The following is a 15,691-nucleotide window of genomic DNA, read 5'->3' as shown; positions in this document are numbered from 1 at the left end:
CTATCATCAGAAAAAAGATAGAACCAACTGATCTAAAGACTTCACAGGGGAAACAAATGTTGACAGATGGCTCATGTGTGGATGCTGCCTGGTCATGCAGAATTTAAAACAGAAGGTGTCAAAGTCCCAACTCAAGGGCCGCAATCCAGTGGGTTTTCAGGATTTCACCAATGAATATGCATGAGACCTATTAGCATACAATGAAAGCAGTGCATGCAAACAGATCTCATGCATATTCATTGGGGAAATCCTGAAAACCCGACTGGATTGTGGCCCTCGAGGAGGGACTTTGACACTACTGATGTAGAGCAATGTAAGAGTCTTATGAAATTCAATTCCTCGCTCTTTCTTTCTTAGAGTTTACAGGCAGAAAGGGGAAACGGACATCGCAGCTACACCTTTTAACCTTAAACGGTGTTCATAACCATAAAAAGCCAAGTACAATCCAGAAAGCTCTCAATGACTAGACAAGGTGCATCTTTCCCTTTTAACCGGCTCAGAAATTCTGTATAGGTACTGTACATGCAGAGCGCCGCGTACATCTTGCAGCCATTTAAGAATTAGATAACTACTAATGTAAATCTGAGCAGCCCGGGAAGCATTCCGCTGCAGCATCCTGCGAGGAGCCCCTTCCCCTTCCTCCACTCACCACCGTTCCAGTGCTTACGGCGGCGCCTGCCGCCGGGTACCGAATCCCGGGCCGTGACAGAGCAGGGAAGGGGGCAGGCACCGGGAGCACTACGCGATCTCCCAGCGCCCGCACACCGGTACAAAATCTCCGCACTCCTCCTCCGTCCCGCTCTCCCGCCTCTCCCCCGCAGCCGCGACTGCCCTTTGGCCGGCCGCCGCCGCCGCACTGGCCCCGCTCTCCGTATCGTCTCTGTGGCCCGACCCGAGCCCTTAAACACAGCTCGTCGTGGGAAAACGAGAGCCGAGGGCGCAGGCTCAAACGACCGGAAGTGCGAGGAGAGCAACCAGGATTTCCGAGAGCGAGCTGGGGCGGCACTGAGCAAAGTGGCGGAAGGAAGGCGTGTGGGCCTCGGCGCCATGATTGAGGAGGGCAAAATTGACCATTTTTGGAGAGCTGTGCTGTTTCTCAGCTTGGAGCATTCTGTTGTTTGACTTTTCATTAGCATGGCTGTCTTTATGAAATTTCAGTAATCTAAAGGTTTAAATACCTTTTATGATAGGGAAAAAAAAACCAAGAAATCTACTACACTAGACAGTATATTAAAAATAAAAAAGGGGGGGGTATTTTTTTCACTCAAAATAATACAAGCAAGCTGTGAAATATGTTATCTTCGGAGTCCAGAGGATGTTACTGAAGACAGCTAGTTGTATAACCGAGTTTTCCGAGAAATTTAGAGAAGAAAAATCCCTAAATCATCATTAGCCAGAATAGGGGGGAGAAAAAACATTGCTAATTCCCGGGAACGGTTTTTGGGATTCTTCTGGATCCTTGTGATTGACCACCCATCGGAGGCATAATGGTGGGCTCAAGAAACTTGGGTCTGAAGAAGTTCCCACAGTAACAGTGGCTGCCCTGCCTTGTAGGGGTGGAAGGTGGAGGAAAAGGTAGTTAGTCACAGCACCTTTAAAGAATGGAAGGACTGCTTGGAAGACACACGAGACAGGGATGACTGATTTTAGTTCTGCCTCTTCTTCCCACGCCCCTTCATGCCTAAGATAGGGGGGATATCTTTACTTCCTGCATTACTGATTGGACTGTGTTACCTTGTGATGCATATTTGCTTAACTTTATTATTCCTGGGTCCTACCTCTTTAGCTGACAGACCGGCAAGGTAAGGTGAGGTAAAGAAGGGGGCGGGAGAGTCTTGAGCTGCGTGTAGAAGACAAGAAGAAACACTCCCAGCACGTGTTGTTTCCTAATGTTATATATATATACATACACCTAACAGCATCTCCTAAATCAGTCTCTAAATGTAATCTGATCGTTATACTCACAGATCTCATTGAGCTCCAAAACTTATCCAAGCTTTTCCTCGGCATTTTTCTCTGGATGTCTATTCCAGAGCTTAAGCAACCTCGGTGTAAACAATTTTTTCCCCTTCTGGAGATGATGCAACCTACATCTCTGCAATCTCCGAGGTGCCACTTTATTCTATTAGCTGCTCCGGTAATAAAATAGTTCTGCAAAATCCTTGTATGGCTCTTTAAGGGCTCATTTCATCAAGCACTTTCCATCTGTAAAGTACATTTTACAGAAGGATAATAGCTCTTATGCTCCAGAATATCTTAACTCTCCCTATGCCCCAGCATGTTGCCTCTGCTACTACTAACCTTCTTAAGGTACTATTCCTCTCTGCCTTCTGTTTATTTTTCATGAGACTAGCTTTAGCTATCTTTTCCCACTCTCTGGAACACTCTGCCCTGTTGAGTCCTTTGGTTGCTCTATTCCTTGACCTTGTCCTCCTTTGTCTCCTCCCCCTTCCCCCCATTATCTTTTACTGTTATCAGCATAGTGCCCTTTATTGACTCTTTGCTGTATTTGATTTAATCATTTATTTAAAACTTCTTTCCTGCCTAAAACCTAGGCAGGTTACAAATAAAACATACATAATAAAATCAACCCCAAAAAGATATCAAAACTGCTCATCACAAACATTCCATCTCACAATGGAAAAGTGGCATAGTAAGGGGGACCGCCCTGGGTGCCGTCTTAGTGGGGGCGCCAGCACCTCTCCACCCTCTCATGCCATTCTTGCACCCCCCCCCCAATTACCTCTTTAAGTCTTCGCCAGCACAAGCAACTACTCTGACCTGCTGCTTGTGCCAGCCTGGCTCCCTCTGAAATCACTTCTAGATCATGGGGCCAGGAAGTGACTTCAGAAGGAAAGCCAATGTTGGTGCAAGCAGCAGGCCAGAGAAGCTGCTCTTGCTGGCAAAGATTTAAAGAGGTATGGGGGGAGGGCGCAAGAGGGTGTGGATGGTGCGGGGGGGGGAAGAGTAGGGCGCAGGGAGCACTACTACCCCTGGTGCCTCCTACCCTTGCTACACCACTGGGCGTAGTGTTTACGGCAGTTCCCTCATCACCCTGAGGTTGTGACTTAGATTCCCACTACAGTTCCTTGTGACTCCGGGCAAGTCACTTAATACTTCATTGCCCCAGGTACAAAATAAGTAGCTGTCTAAAAAAATATGTAAACTGCTTTGATTGTAACCTCACATAAAAAGCAGTACATCAAGTTCTATCCCCTTTACTTTTATGCAGTCGACAGAAAAATTCCAATGCAAACAAATGTGTTTTCAGCAATCGGCAAAACAGTGTCCTGGTCTTACACAAGCGCAACATACTTGGTGATATGTTCCACCACCTCGGAACTGCCAATGAAAATGCAGCTGTATTTGTAGACATATAATGGGCAGAATCTACTAATAAACACGTAGTTGTCTCAGATCTTAAGCATCTGTTTGGCACATATACTGCTAGCGCCTGCTGCAAAGACCATGAGGCTTGACCATACAAAACTCGGTGAATCATCACCAGTATTTTGTATTGAAGTCTACAGCTAATTGACAGCCAATGCAGTTGTTTTAAAATTGGGGTAAAGTGTGTATATCGATCTACTCCTGTTACTACCTGTGCTGCTACATTCTGAATCAGTTGCAATGCTTTCAATTTACGTACATTTCACAATTCCCAAATAAAGTACGTTACAATAATCAATCCTACAGAGTACCAAACTCTGTAAAATGGTATGAAAATCATGTCACCATGGAGTAAGGAGTGGCCTAGTGGTTTTAGCTACAGCCTCAGCACCCTGAGGTTGTGGGTTCAAATCTCATGCTGCTTCTTGTGACCCTGGGTAAGTCTCTCAATCCTCCATTGCCCCAGGTACGTTAGATAGATTGTGAGCCCACCAGGACAGATAGGGAAAATTCTTGAGTACCTGAGTGTAAACTGCTTAGATAACCTTGGTAGGCGGTATATAAATACCTAAATAATAACAATGGTTTCTGTCATCATAACAGATATAATTGAAAAAAATTATGTCTGCACTACCTGAGTCGCTTGTACATCCATACTTAGATGACAATTAAATTTAACCCCCGACAAACAAAGTTCCCTCCTCATAGGAACATTGCAATCTCCCAACTGAAGAACAGTAAGCCAATGACCCATAAGAACATAAGTAATGCCTCTACTGGGTCAGACCAGAGGTCCATCATGCCCAGCAGTCCGCTCACACGGCGGCCCGTCAGGTCCAGGACCTGTATAGTAATCCTCTATCTATACCCTTCTATCCCCTTTTCCTTCAGGAAATCATTCAATCCCTTCTTGAACCCCAAAACCGTACTCTGTCCTATCACGCCCTCTGGAAGCGCATTCCAAGTGTCCACCACCCTCTGGGTGAAGAAGAACTTCCTAACATTGGTTTTAATTTTGGTTTAACTTTTAATTTTTCTGAATGCCCTCTCATTCTTGTAGTCTTCGAAAGTTTGAAGAATCTGTCCCTCTCCACTTTCTCTATGCCCTTCATGATCTTGTAAGTCTCTATCATATCCCCTCTAAGTCTCCACTTCTCCAGGGAAAAGAGCCCAAGTTTCTCCAATCTTTCAGCGTATGAAAGGTTTTCGAAACCCTTTATCAAGTGTGTCACTCTCTTCTGAACCCTCTCGAGTATCGCCATATCCTTCTTTAGGTACGGCGACCAATATTGGACGCAGTACTCCAGATGCGGGTTCACCATTGCCCAATACAACAGCAGGATAACTTCTTTCGTTCTGGTTGTAATACCCTTCTTGATTATACCTAGCATTCTATTCGCTTTCTTAGCGGCCGCTGTGCACTGTGCCGACGGCTTCATTGTCTTGTCCACTATTGCCCCCAAGTCCCTTTTTTGGGTACTCTCACTCAATGACAGCCCTCCCATCATGTAGCTGTACCTTGGGTTTCTGTTTCCTACGTGCAAGACTTTACATTTCTCTACATTAAACTTCATCTGCCATCTCGTCACCCACTCCCCTAGTTTGTTCAGGTCCCTTTGTAAATCTTCGCAGTCTTCTATAGTCCTATCCCCATTAAATAGTTTGGTGTCGTCTGCTAATTTTATTACTTCGCACTTCGTCCCTGTTTCTAGATAATTTATAAATACATTGAATAGCAGCGGTCCAAGCACCGACCCCTGCAGAACACCACTCGTGACCCTGCTCCAGTCCGAGTAGTGGCCCTTCACTCCTACTCTCTGCTTCCTACCCGCCAACCAATTCCTGATCCATCTGTGTAAGTCTCCTTCCACCCCATGGTTCTTCAGTTTCCAAAGTAGGCGTTCATGGGGTACCTTATCAAAGGCTTTTTGGAAGTCTAAGTATACGATGTCTATGAGGTCCCCTTTGTCCATCCATTTGTTAATTTCTTCGAAGAAGTGCAATAAGTTCGTCAGGCATGATCTTCCCTTGCAGAGGCCATGTTGGCTTGTTATCATAAGTTTGTTCCTCAACTCTACTCCCCACAATCATCACTTATGTCTTTGTCAAATCTAATCTATTGGTAGTCATCCAGTGTCCAATCACAGTCATACATTCAGGCACTGAGAAAAACTTTCTCCCCATACAGAGACTGGAAAGAAGAATTGTACATCATCTGCAGAAAGTTGATAATGAACATCAAATTCTTCAAAAACTTTCCCCAGTGATGCCATGTATAGTGAGTAGACATTAAAAAGAAGGGCCGATAGTGTCCCTGAGACATCTTCACTGCTTCTGACATCACACCCCCATTCAACACCTATGATCTCCCCTCAAGATATAACACAAACCACCCATACACCCTCCCCTTCAGTCCTAAAGCCTTCATTTTATACAACAACCCCAGATCCACAGAGTCAAAAGCTCCCGACACATCTAGCAATACTAGGCAAAAGTCCTGGTTTTCATCCATTTCTCTTATCTGATCAACTGTTAATATCAAAAGCATTTCCATCCCATGTGCAGCCCTACACCCATACTGAAAATGATCCAACCCACTAATGTGCACTGCAGGATGGATATAGGTGTTCTCTTGCACAGAGCTGTGATGTACAGGCATATTTTAGAAAATATGCATGAACATGACATATTTACACCTTCCAACAGGTGTAAATGTATGTGCTGTTAGCTGTGGCATAATGAGGATGAGAGGCGCCACCTCCACATGCTCTTTCCCCACCCCTTTCTGCCGCGTGCGCACCGCTTTCCTTCCCCCCCATACATCTAACGTTCCTGGTAAGAGCAGCAACCCCCAAGCTTCTGTCGCGGCAAAGTCGGCTCTTCCTCTGACCTCACTTCCTAGGCGCAAATCCAGGAAGTGACATTAGAGGAAGAGCCGATGCTGGCGTGAAAGAAGCTTGGGGGTTGCTGCTTGTGCCACGAACGTCACGGAGGTAAGGGGGAATAGAAACGGTGCGCATGTGTGGCAGTGAGGGGCAGGAAAGGAGCGGGGAGGAAGGCAAGGAGGATGGGTGCCTGCACCCTCACCAAGACGGCACCCAGGGTAGGCCGCCCCCTCCCCCTTTGACTAAGCCACTGGCTGTTAGGACTAGTTCTGAAAACCTGTTTTATAAAAGCATGTAGATGCTTAGGGCCCGATTCTCTATAGGACGCCAATATCGGTGGCCGCCTAAGAAGTGACCGTTGTTCATGTTTCAATCACGCGTCGGCATCCTATTCAGAATCGTTTCTACACTCCCAGACAGATGCCTTAAATGTAATCCAGCATTTTGCATGCCTACATGTAAGGTGTCACATCTATGGAGACATGTAGATGCCTCATATAATAAGCTTGTTCTCATAAACTTTGTGCCTTAAATTAACGGCCTCTTTTACAAAGCCGCGCTAGCCCCAAAGCCCATAGAGATTTAAAGGGCTTCGAGGCTGTTGCCGCGTGGCAGCCGCTAGCGTGGCTTTGTAAAAGAGGCCGTAAGTGTCTCTTGTCTGGACATTTTCTTCCTCTTTGATAATTTTCTTGAAGAGGCAACCCAGAATTGTATTCCATATTCCAGGTTTAACCTACTGACATACCCAGAGTTACTAGTGTGTGCTATCACATTAGCATCACATCAGTAACTAGATCCCATTGCATACAATGTGTGCAGTAATCTCAGTCCTCAGTTTTGATTTTTCCATTCAGTTAAACAGATGAGAAAATCAATGACTCTCCCAAATATATATAATATGTACACTGTGTTAAAAAAATTAAAAAAAAACTATACAAAGCTTGTTTTCTGCAGGCTCCACTAATTGTTGATACTGATTGAGGGGACCAATGAAGATGTTCTGTTAAAATTTCCTTGAGAGTCATGACTATTATACTCAGAAACTTGAAGTGCAGAGAGTAACACATACTGTAAGTGATTGGAGATGTTGCTTCTGCCTGTAGAAGTATTCCACTTGGTCTCTCAAACATGGTGGGGAATGAAGGCCACAGCAAGTCTAAAAAATATATCTGGAACTGTATGGCTTATATGGGGCAATCTCCTCTTTAGCTGTATTAACTTTAGATCACTCATCACTCAAGAATATCACCACTCTGAGATCACTTATAGATATCATCACTCGACAGAGCTCCGTTTCGCCACTTCGTCAGGAGCAGAGATTCTTTGAGGAAAAAGTAAAGTGGATAAAGAACCGACATAGACTGCTAAGTCTGATGGAAAGAAAATGTCATTTTTTTATTTATTTATATTATATTTTTTTCCTTTACTGCGTTATGACATCATTACGTCATCACGTTTTTTGCGTTCCCTCCCAGGTGGAGGGCGTTGTCCATGCAGGATCTCCTAGGCGTCTTTAAAACCTGAAGCCGCCATACTTTATTTTTTTGGTTCCAGCGTTTTTGATTGTAGCACGCTGTTGAACCCTGACATTTTCTTTCCGTCAAGACTTAGCAGTCTATGTCGGTTCTTTATCCACTTTACTTTTTCCTCAAAACAATCTCTGCTCCTGACGAAGTGGCGAAACGGAGCTCTGTCGAGTGGTGATTTATCAAGTGATGATATCTATAAGTGATCTCAGAGTGGTGATATTCTTGAGTGATGAGTGATGTTAGGATAGTTTTGTAATGCAATTTACTATGGCTATTGTGCGCTTTTGAATGCTTATTGACTGAAGTTATTTATTCATTATTTATTGTTTGGTGTGTTTGTGTGATTGGTGTGACTGTGGCACTTTAAAGTCTTAGGAATGTTAGTAACAAAAAATCTCCTTTATATTTGGTGCTAGAGATTTTTGATAATTCTCTTTTTCCCTTACGAAGATTCATTGAGGACTTGTATTTGCACTTTACAAACAAAAAATGGCACATGTTCTGGATTGTTAATAGGGACTTGCATTAGCACTTTATATTTATATTGTCTTTTATTCTGTCATACTTCATTCATATATATATATATTTGTATTTTATGAATTACTAGTAAGCACCGCGCACTTTGCATTTCTTTTATTATTTATTAAGTATTTACCTTTCATCACCTGCACTTTATACATAGGTACTGTTTTTGTCTACTGCATGGTTTACTATTTTTATAGCACAATTTATTCTCTTATTTATTTATTTCTATATTTATTAGGCGGGTCCTTGTTTATTGGGTGGTTCTTTAGGGTATGTATGTATATATTTAGCCTTCACAACCCCTTCTCCTTGGTGCAAAAATCTATTGTGTTTGTTTTGGGAGTGCTATTTGATTTACACGTTTATTAATTTTGTATGGACTATATGATGTATGAGGCTATTCTCATTTAGACTATGGTCTGGTGCTGGTCACCTTTTGAGATATTGCCTGAGCCAGAGGTTTTCGTTGATTTATCAAGGGCTCATACTGATGTCCATCATTTACAAATTCACAGATCTGTTTCACTCCTTTAGACTTTTTTGTTCCAAGGACAAGGTGTGTTAGCCAATTCTTTAGTGTTGTTATATTTTGGTTATTATTGGCTATTATTTAATTAGGGTTACATTATTGTGATAATTTATTTGTACCATATAACTTAGGGAGTAATCAAACTATTATCTGTGATTTTCTCAATAATACTCTATTAAATCACAGTTTAAATCCATTAACTAATATAACTATTTAAGATAGTGCTCAGACCCACAACCCTGTATTTGCTCAAGTGAAATGAAATGAACATGGGCAATTTGGTAAAAAGGTATTATATTAGCATTAAGAATAACAATTCATATATGATTGAATTTATAAAGATATATATTTATTATTTGAGTGAGGTATAAGATAAGTGTGGTAATGGGAAATTGTTTTATGTTGTAGAAATTTCTCCTCCTGAGGAAACATTTGTGTGCGAAACTCGAGTCAAGGGGAAGAGTTAAGTTTCATGGCTTCTCTACTATAGGATTTTAAATATGGGTTTTGACACGGTTATTTCCATACTTGGGCCTGCCTGTCACGTGACCAGCACTGCACCCGCCATAATGAGCAGATAAGTATCATTGTTTGTCTGCTATGTTTATGAGATCTAGGTGGTCAGACACCGATAGTGCGATGATGATCTGAGGACAGCCCAGGTTTAGTTCATTTCTGCTCAGAAATTGAATGGGATTCTTTGATTGGTTGAATGGCTCTCTGGGATTCAGTAATTGGTGGGGGCTAAACTAAAATGGAAGTGACTATAAATATAGCTTTAAGAGGACACCGCGGCCATCTTTACATAAAAACTTGAAGTGAGGTGGTTCGTTTGTGGTGGTTATGGTAAGATAATGTGGCTAGTTTTGTGGGTAGATTGACAAAGGGTGTAGACTTTAGATGGTATATATTTCTTTAGATGGTCGGATATGATATGTTTGTTGATCATAGTTTTGTTTTTTTTAGGGAGGACACTTGAAACAGCGCTATGTGAAACATGTCAGGTCCAACCCTCCCAAGCCGAGTAAACTTTGAAAACAGCTGCTAAGCTAAGTTCCTAAATACAGTATTTAATATTTATTTTCATATTTTAAAAAAACTGTTTATAAATTGGCGATAATGAACATGAAGTGAATGTTAAAGCACTATCACTTTAGAGATATATAAAAAAGTTTAGCACAAAGCACTGTGCACTTTAAACTCTTTAGAAAAAATATTTTGAATAGTTGAACCGATGAGGAGTTTACCACATAAAGCTCACCGTGATGAAAGTTATTTGAGGCGGTGGATTGGTGGGACTGAGGCTCTAAAAGCTATACTAGATATATAAACATCTTTTTCAAACAGTTTATTTATACTTGAAGCATGTAGGAGAGGCATGTATTCCTTAGCTAGACAAACCTGCAGCAGCTGCCCGGATAGAAGTTCTCAGTGGATCCCACCACAACCAAGAAACATTGGAGTCAATATTCAGCAAGGTTTAAATGGGCAGGAGAGGCTCCTACCTGCTTAAACCACTAGTTTTAAGTCTGTCTGCCAGTATTCAGTGACACATACAGTAACTGGGTCATGTCACTGAATATCTGACCACCCAGCACAATCCAGGCAGTGCCAGAGCAGAGCTAGAAGATGAATAAGCATCAACAATATTCCGTGCTGGTGCCCTACAAAGCAAACTGGCCAAATACTATAGAACCACATGAAAATCAGTTCTATCTTTGCCTGGTTAGTTATGTGGGTACTGGCACTGAATATTGGCCAGCACCCATATAAGAGGGACTTCAATAAATGGCACTCAGAATTCTGTGCCCAAAAGAAATGATGCTAAACATGATGCAATAAAGGGCATGCTTACTTTATAGAATCGTGCTGAGGCGCGAATCCAAACCTAACTGTTGGGTATGGGATTTATACCTGCTAAATGCAGATATAAATGCTGGCACCTAACTTAGGTGTAGATTGACCTAATTCTTTAATTTTGTGTGCTGCTGGTCATGCCCCTTTTTCAAATTCACGCTATAAAAGTTGTTCATGGATCTTTCTAGAATAGCATGTGTTAAGCTGCATGCACAACTATGAATCAAAGGCAATTAACTTTAATAATTGGTTGTCAGTGCCCAATTATTGCTAGGTAAGGGCTTGTCAATCAGTTGAGCATAAGTCCAAAATTCAGTATGCAATTTTTGGCGCAATATATACGAGGGTTCTTCAAAAAGTTTCCACACTTTCATATCTTTGTGGGAAATGGTTGGGGCGGGAGAAGTGGTTAGAGGGACGCTGGGAAAAATGTATCGCAAAACAGGGTGGTTATGTGGAAAAGTGATGTAATTTCATTTTGAGAAATTTAACCCCCCCCCTCCCCTTTTATGAAGCTGCATTAGGCTTTTTTATCCCCGGCCATTTTAGCTCCAACACTCATAGAATTCGTATGAGCATCGGAGCTAATACCACCACGACCGGCAATAAGCCTAACGTGGCTTCGTAGAAGGGGGCAGGTTAATAAATAGTGTTTAAAAACAAATAAAAGTGTGGAAACATTTTGAAGATCCCTCATAGAATCTGGGAGATGTCTTCCAGGTCCACCAGTGACCCAGATATTTAGTACTGGTGCTCAGACATGGCCCAGCATTGAATATCTGGCTCAAAATTAGCTGCCAGCACTCGGCATTTATAGGAATCGTCACAGCTTCTGACTGAAAATTGACTCAAATATAGTTTAATTCTTCCCCACACCCACACATACATACTGAATTGTTCCAGGTTTTTTTAAATAGCTTTTCACCTGTTGGTTATGCTAGCAATATAGTCATCATAAATTTAGAAATTTACATAATGATAGAAAATTGCATGATTTTTCATTACTGCTTGTTTTCTTTAAAACATATTGTTAGGAGGAGAACAAATTATGTTGTGGAATGGCAGTATCACAGAGTGGGCAGAGACTTTTACATTTTAACCATTGTGCAAATACAACTTCTAAAGGTCAGTAAAATCTCTTCAGATTATAGACGGCACCATCATTCTAATACAGGACCTCAGCTGCCAACCACAACATTTTTGGAAGATGAAGGTTTATGTGTCGTTTTTCATTTTGATCTTTTGCAGCGCAAGGTATTATGTCCTGACACTTGAAAGGTAAATGAGTGCCTTTTTTTTATTCTGAATTAAAGTCCAACCTTTTCATTTCATATGACAATATTCATGATCTAGTCAGCTGGGCAAATGAAGATCTGAAAAAATAGATTAACAAGATTTATCGTATTTAGGGCATTAAAATAAATCACTTATATTCATAGCAATCAATTGCAAAACCTGTTAAGTTTCAAAAACGGTTCTGTTTCTCTTACTGTACAACAAATGAAAATCAAATCAGTTTATTACAAATTTCTGAATAACTACCCCCCATCCCCCTTTTTACAAAGCTGCATTAGGCTTTTTTATTGCCAGCCGTGGCAGTATTAGCTCCGATACTCATAGGAAGTCTATGAGCACAAGAGCTAATACTGCCATGGCTGGCGATAAAAAAGTCTAACACAACTTTGTAAAAAAAGGGGGGGGAATTTTCATAGTTATGGTTCACAGAAACTTAAAACGTCATAGTGAAGCAATAACATAGAAACATGATGGCTGAAACTATAAGGCTGCCCAATTTAATTTTCCTGGTATAATGACATAAACAAATGCTGTCCAAATCTGTAGTCAGAGTCAAAATTTCAGACTGTGAGGTCCACATGCATATTCTTGGTACATATCCTAAAAACCTGACTAGCTGTGTGGTCTCCAGAACAGATTTGAAAAGCTCTATTTGCTATCCGTCTTTCCCTTCATTTCTATATCCTCTGTGCTTATATCTTCCGTGCCTTATCTCAGTTCCACTGCCCTTCCTCGCTGGAAGCGGCTGTCTCTCCGGTGGCAGAGCTGAGCACGGGGCTGCCTGCCTGGTCGGCTGACACAGCTGCCTCCTCTTGTCTAGCAGCGATGCATGGGGCTGCCTGCCTGGTCCCGCGCCGCTTCCTGCGAGAACTCAGTTCTCATGGGAGGCGGAATGGGACTGGGCAGGTAGCCCCATGCACCGCCGCTAAAGAAGAGGAGGTAGCCAAATCAGCCGATCAGGCAGGCAGCCCCGTGCTCCGCTATGCCACCGGAGAGGCAGCCGCTTCCAGCGAGGGAGGGCAGTGGAATTGAGATAAGGTAACGGGGACCAGGGCCTGCTAAATTAAAAATAGGTATGGGGGGGGTCAGGGCCTGCTGAATTAAAAATAGGTACGGGGGATGAGGCCGGGACTGGCTGGCCTGCCTGCCTGCAGGGGGCAGGAGGCTTGGGGGGAGGGAGAGGCCTGCCTGCCTGCTCTGTCCTTACCTGCCTGCCTGCCTGCCAACCACTAGGCCTGCCTGCCCTGTCCCTGTTTGCCTGCCAGCCACTAGACCACCAGAGGGGAGACAGGGTATAGAGCCTGGCAGGGAGGGGGGACAGGGGGCAGATCTTGGCAAGGAGTGTGGGGTTGGGTGCAAAGCCTGGCAGGGAGAATTTGGTTCAGAATGGGTTTTTTTTTCTTGTTTTCCTCCTCTAAATCTAGGGTGCGTCTTATGGTCCAAAAAATATGGTACAACTCCCTTCCACTTTTACTTTATACTTTTAACTGCAAGCATCAGATATAACTATGTAAAAGTAGTAAAAATGTCAAAATTATTACTTCAGTAAAAGTGAAAGTAACAAATGTTATCCCATACTTCTGTACAAGTAAAAGTAATAAAACTTTTACTTAAGTACAGTAATTAGTTACATTTACTTAAAGGGAAATTCTCTAACCAGCGCCTAAACTTAGGGCACCTAAGTTACCCTCTCTTTTATGAATGCATAGCATGGGTTTTAGTGCCGGCAGCAGCGGTAGCTGCTCCGACGCTCACTATGAGCATCAGAGCAGTTACTGCCGCTGCCGGCGCTAAATCCCATGCTATGCCTTCGTAAAAGAGGGGGTTACTTAGCAAATGCCATTTGAAACAGCAATTAATGTAAAGTTTAAAGCACCTAAACAAAAGATGCTGGAATCACTCCGTTGGAGGCAGCTACCGGCGCTTTAACACCACTATAGATGTGGCTAACACCAGAAGTGGCATTAGGCATGAGTAGGCACCTCTGGAGGTGTGATTCCCGTCAAAGATAGGCTCTAAAAATGTAGGCCTGGAAAACCCTGGCCTAAATTTCCAACACATATCTGCCGGAGGCACGATTTTCTAGCTGGCATCGTTGCACGATTGACACAGTGGCCACCGTGAATGGCGCCTGTTTCAGAATCCAGGCCTTAGTTCCTATATAACACTGTCTGTCCCTGTGATCGTTTTGTATTTTCTCATCTGTGCACACCAAGCTGATCTAGAAGAGTCATCCAAAACTTCCTGCCACATGCTCTCTAATGTTCTATATTCCCTTTTTTTTCCTCAATAACATAGATGTACTGTATACCAACGGCAAAGTTTGGAATATGGCGTATTCAATAAACAAAAGGGTTGTACTCTGTACAGTGTGTTCTGCAGTATCTCATGAAAACAAAGAAATTAACCCTGGATAAAGAATCCAAGAGAAACCAAAAAAACACTGTGGAGAGACAATGTTCCTGGAATGGACTTTATTGTTAAAAAAATATATATAAAAGTCAACATAGCAATCCACATAAAACCTTAAGGACCTAGTTCACTGGGTCCAATGCTTCCAGCGAACTAGGTCCTTAAGGTTTTTATGTGGATTGCTATGTTGACTTTTATATATATATATTTTTTAACAATAAAGTCTATTTCAGGAACATCGTCTCTCCACAGTGTTTTTCTGCAGTATTTCATTCCATTCCTGAAGCAATTAATTGTTGATTTTCTGTTAACTTTGCTGAAACTTTTGAACAACCTCTCTCCAAATCTTATCTGACACTATCCTTACCTTCCATAACTAATTAGGCTGGCTAGTCAGAAGGTTCCAGTCTTCACATTGGACAGCAAGCACCCCAAATTTAGTTTATTTGCAGGTTGGAGAACTGCCTTTCATACCCAGTCCAACAAAGCAGTTCACAGAGTCCAAAAAGAAAATATTAACAAATATACCACAATTGCCTCATAAGGAATGAGGAACATGGAAGAATATGGAATCACTATAATGTCTGCAAGATACCAGCTCAGAATGCCAGTGATGTGAAAAGAGATAAAGAAATTCTATATAGACAAAGTTGGATTGGATTTATTAACTTGATATACCACAAGTTACCAAAGTGTCACAGTGGCTTACAATAATAATATTTCAAACATAATAACATAATACATCCTCAAAAAGTATCACAACAACAAATAAAATTGCTAACACAGCTCAATTTCTAGCCATTTCAGTCCAAATAAGCTCAGTGTGCAATGGTGTCCAAAATAGCTTTGAAAATATAAGAACATTTTAAACAAAAGACTTGTGGAAATCTCTTTTTACTATTCCATACCTAGCCCCCCCCCCCTTTTCTGTCTATTCTTGCTGTGCACTGCCTTTTTCACCCAGAGAGTGGTAGAAAACTGGAACGCTCTTCCGGAGTCTGTTATAGGGGAAAACACCCTCCAGGGTTTCAAGGCAAAGTTGGACAAGTTCATACTAAACTGGTGAGACTGGACTCATTTGGAGCACTGGTCTTGACCTAGGGGCCGCCGCGAGAGCGGACTGCTGGGCAGGATGGATCACTGGTCTGACCCAGCAGCAGCAGTTCTTATGTTCAAAAAAGTGGTAAATAAATCCTAATAAATAAATATCCTTCCTTCCTGAACAGATTATATCCTGGTTTAGATTCATCCCATAAAACTTTAAACCG

General features: G+C 42.2%; 2 protein-coding genes across 10 annotated transcripts in view; one reads left to right on the top strand and one right to left on the bottom strand.

Moving 5' to 3' along the window:
- Positions 1–1,712, bottom strand: part of ZC3H13 (zinc finger CCCH-type containing 13) — a 143,832-nt gene extending 142,120 nt beyond the window's left edge. For 4 of the 5 annotated variants that reach the window (XM_033947889.1, XM_033947891.1, XM_033947892.1 and 1 more), the window contains exon 1: positions 650–1,064. In XM_033947889.1, coding sequence (XP_033803780.1) covers positions 650–1,049 — 400 coding nt within the window. In that variant the 5' untranslated portion in view covers positions 1,050–1,064. Of the gene's footprint in view, positions 1–649; positions 1,065–1,592 lie in introns of those variants that run through there. The other variant, XM_033947893.1, reaches the window with a different exon arrangement.
- Positions 1–15,691, top strand: part of CPB2 (carboxypeptidase B2) — a 107,401-nt gene that overhangs the window by 57,096 nt on the left and 34,614 nt on the right. Inside the window, exons 1-2 of one of the 5 annotated variants that reach the window (XM_033947897.1) lie at positions 11,297–11,840; positions 11,964–11,993. The exons of 1 other annotated variant lie outside the window; for it this stretch is intronic. Coding sequence is in view for 2 of the 4 variants with exons in the window: in XM_033947894.1 (XP_033803785.1) it covers positions 1,678–1,802 (125 nt within the window). In the remaining 2 variants the exon portion in view is untranslated. Of the gene's footprint in view, positions 1–1,343; positions 1,803–11,296; positions 11,994–15,691 lie in introns of those variants that run through there. 3 more of the 5 variants (XM_033947894.1, XM_033947899.1, XM_033947896.1) reach the window with 3 other exon arrangements.

This window comes from Geotrypetes seraphini, chromosome 6 (genome assembly GCF_902459505.1).
Source record: "Geotrypetes seraphini chromosome 6, aGeoSer1.1, whole genome shotgun sequence".
Classification (NCBI taxonomy): domain Eukaryota; kingdom Metazoa; phylum Chordata; class Amphibia; order Gymnophiona; family Dermophiidae; genus Geotrypetes; species Geotrypetes seraphini.
This window is presented reverse-complemented; position numbering and strand designations above follow the sequence as displayed.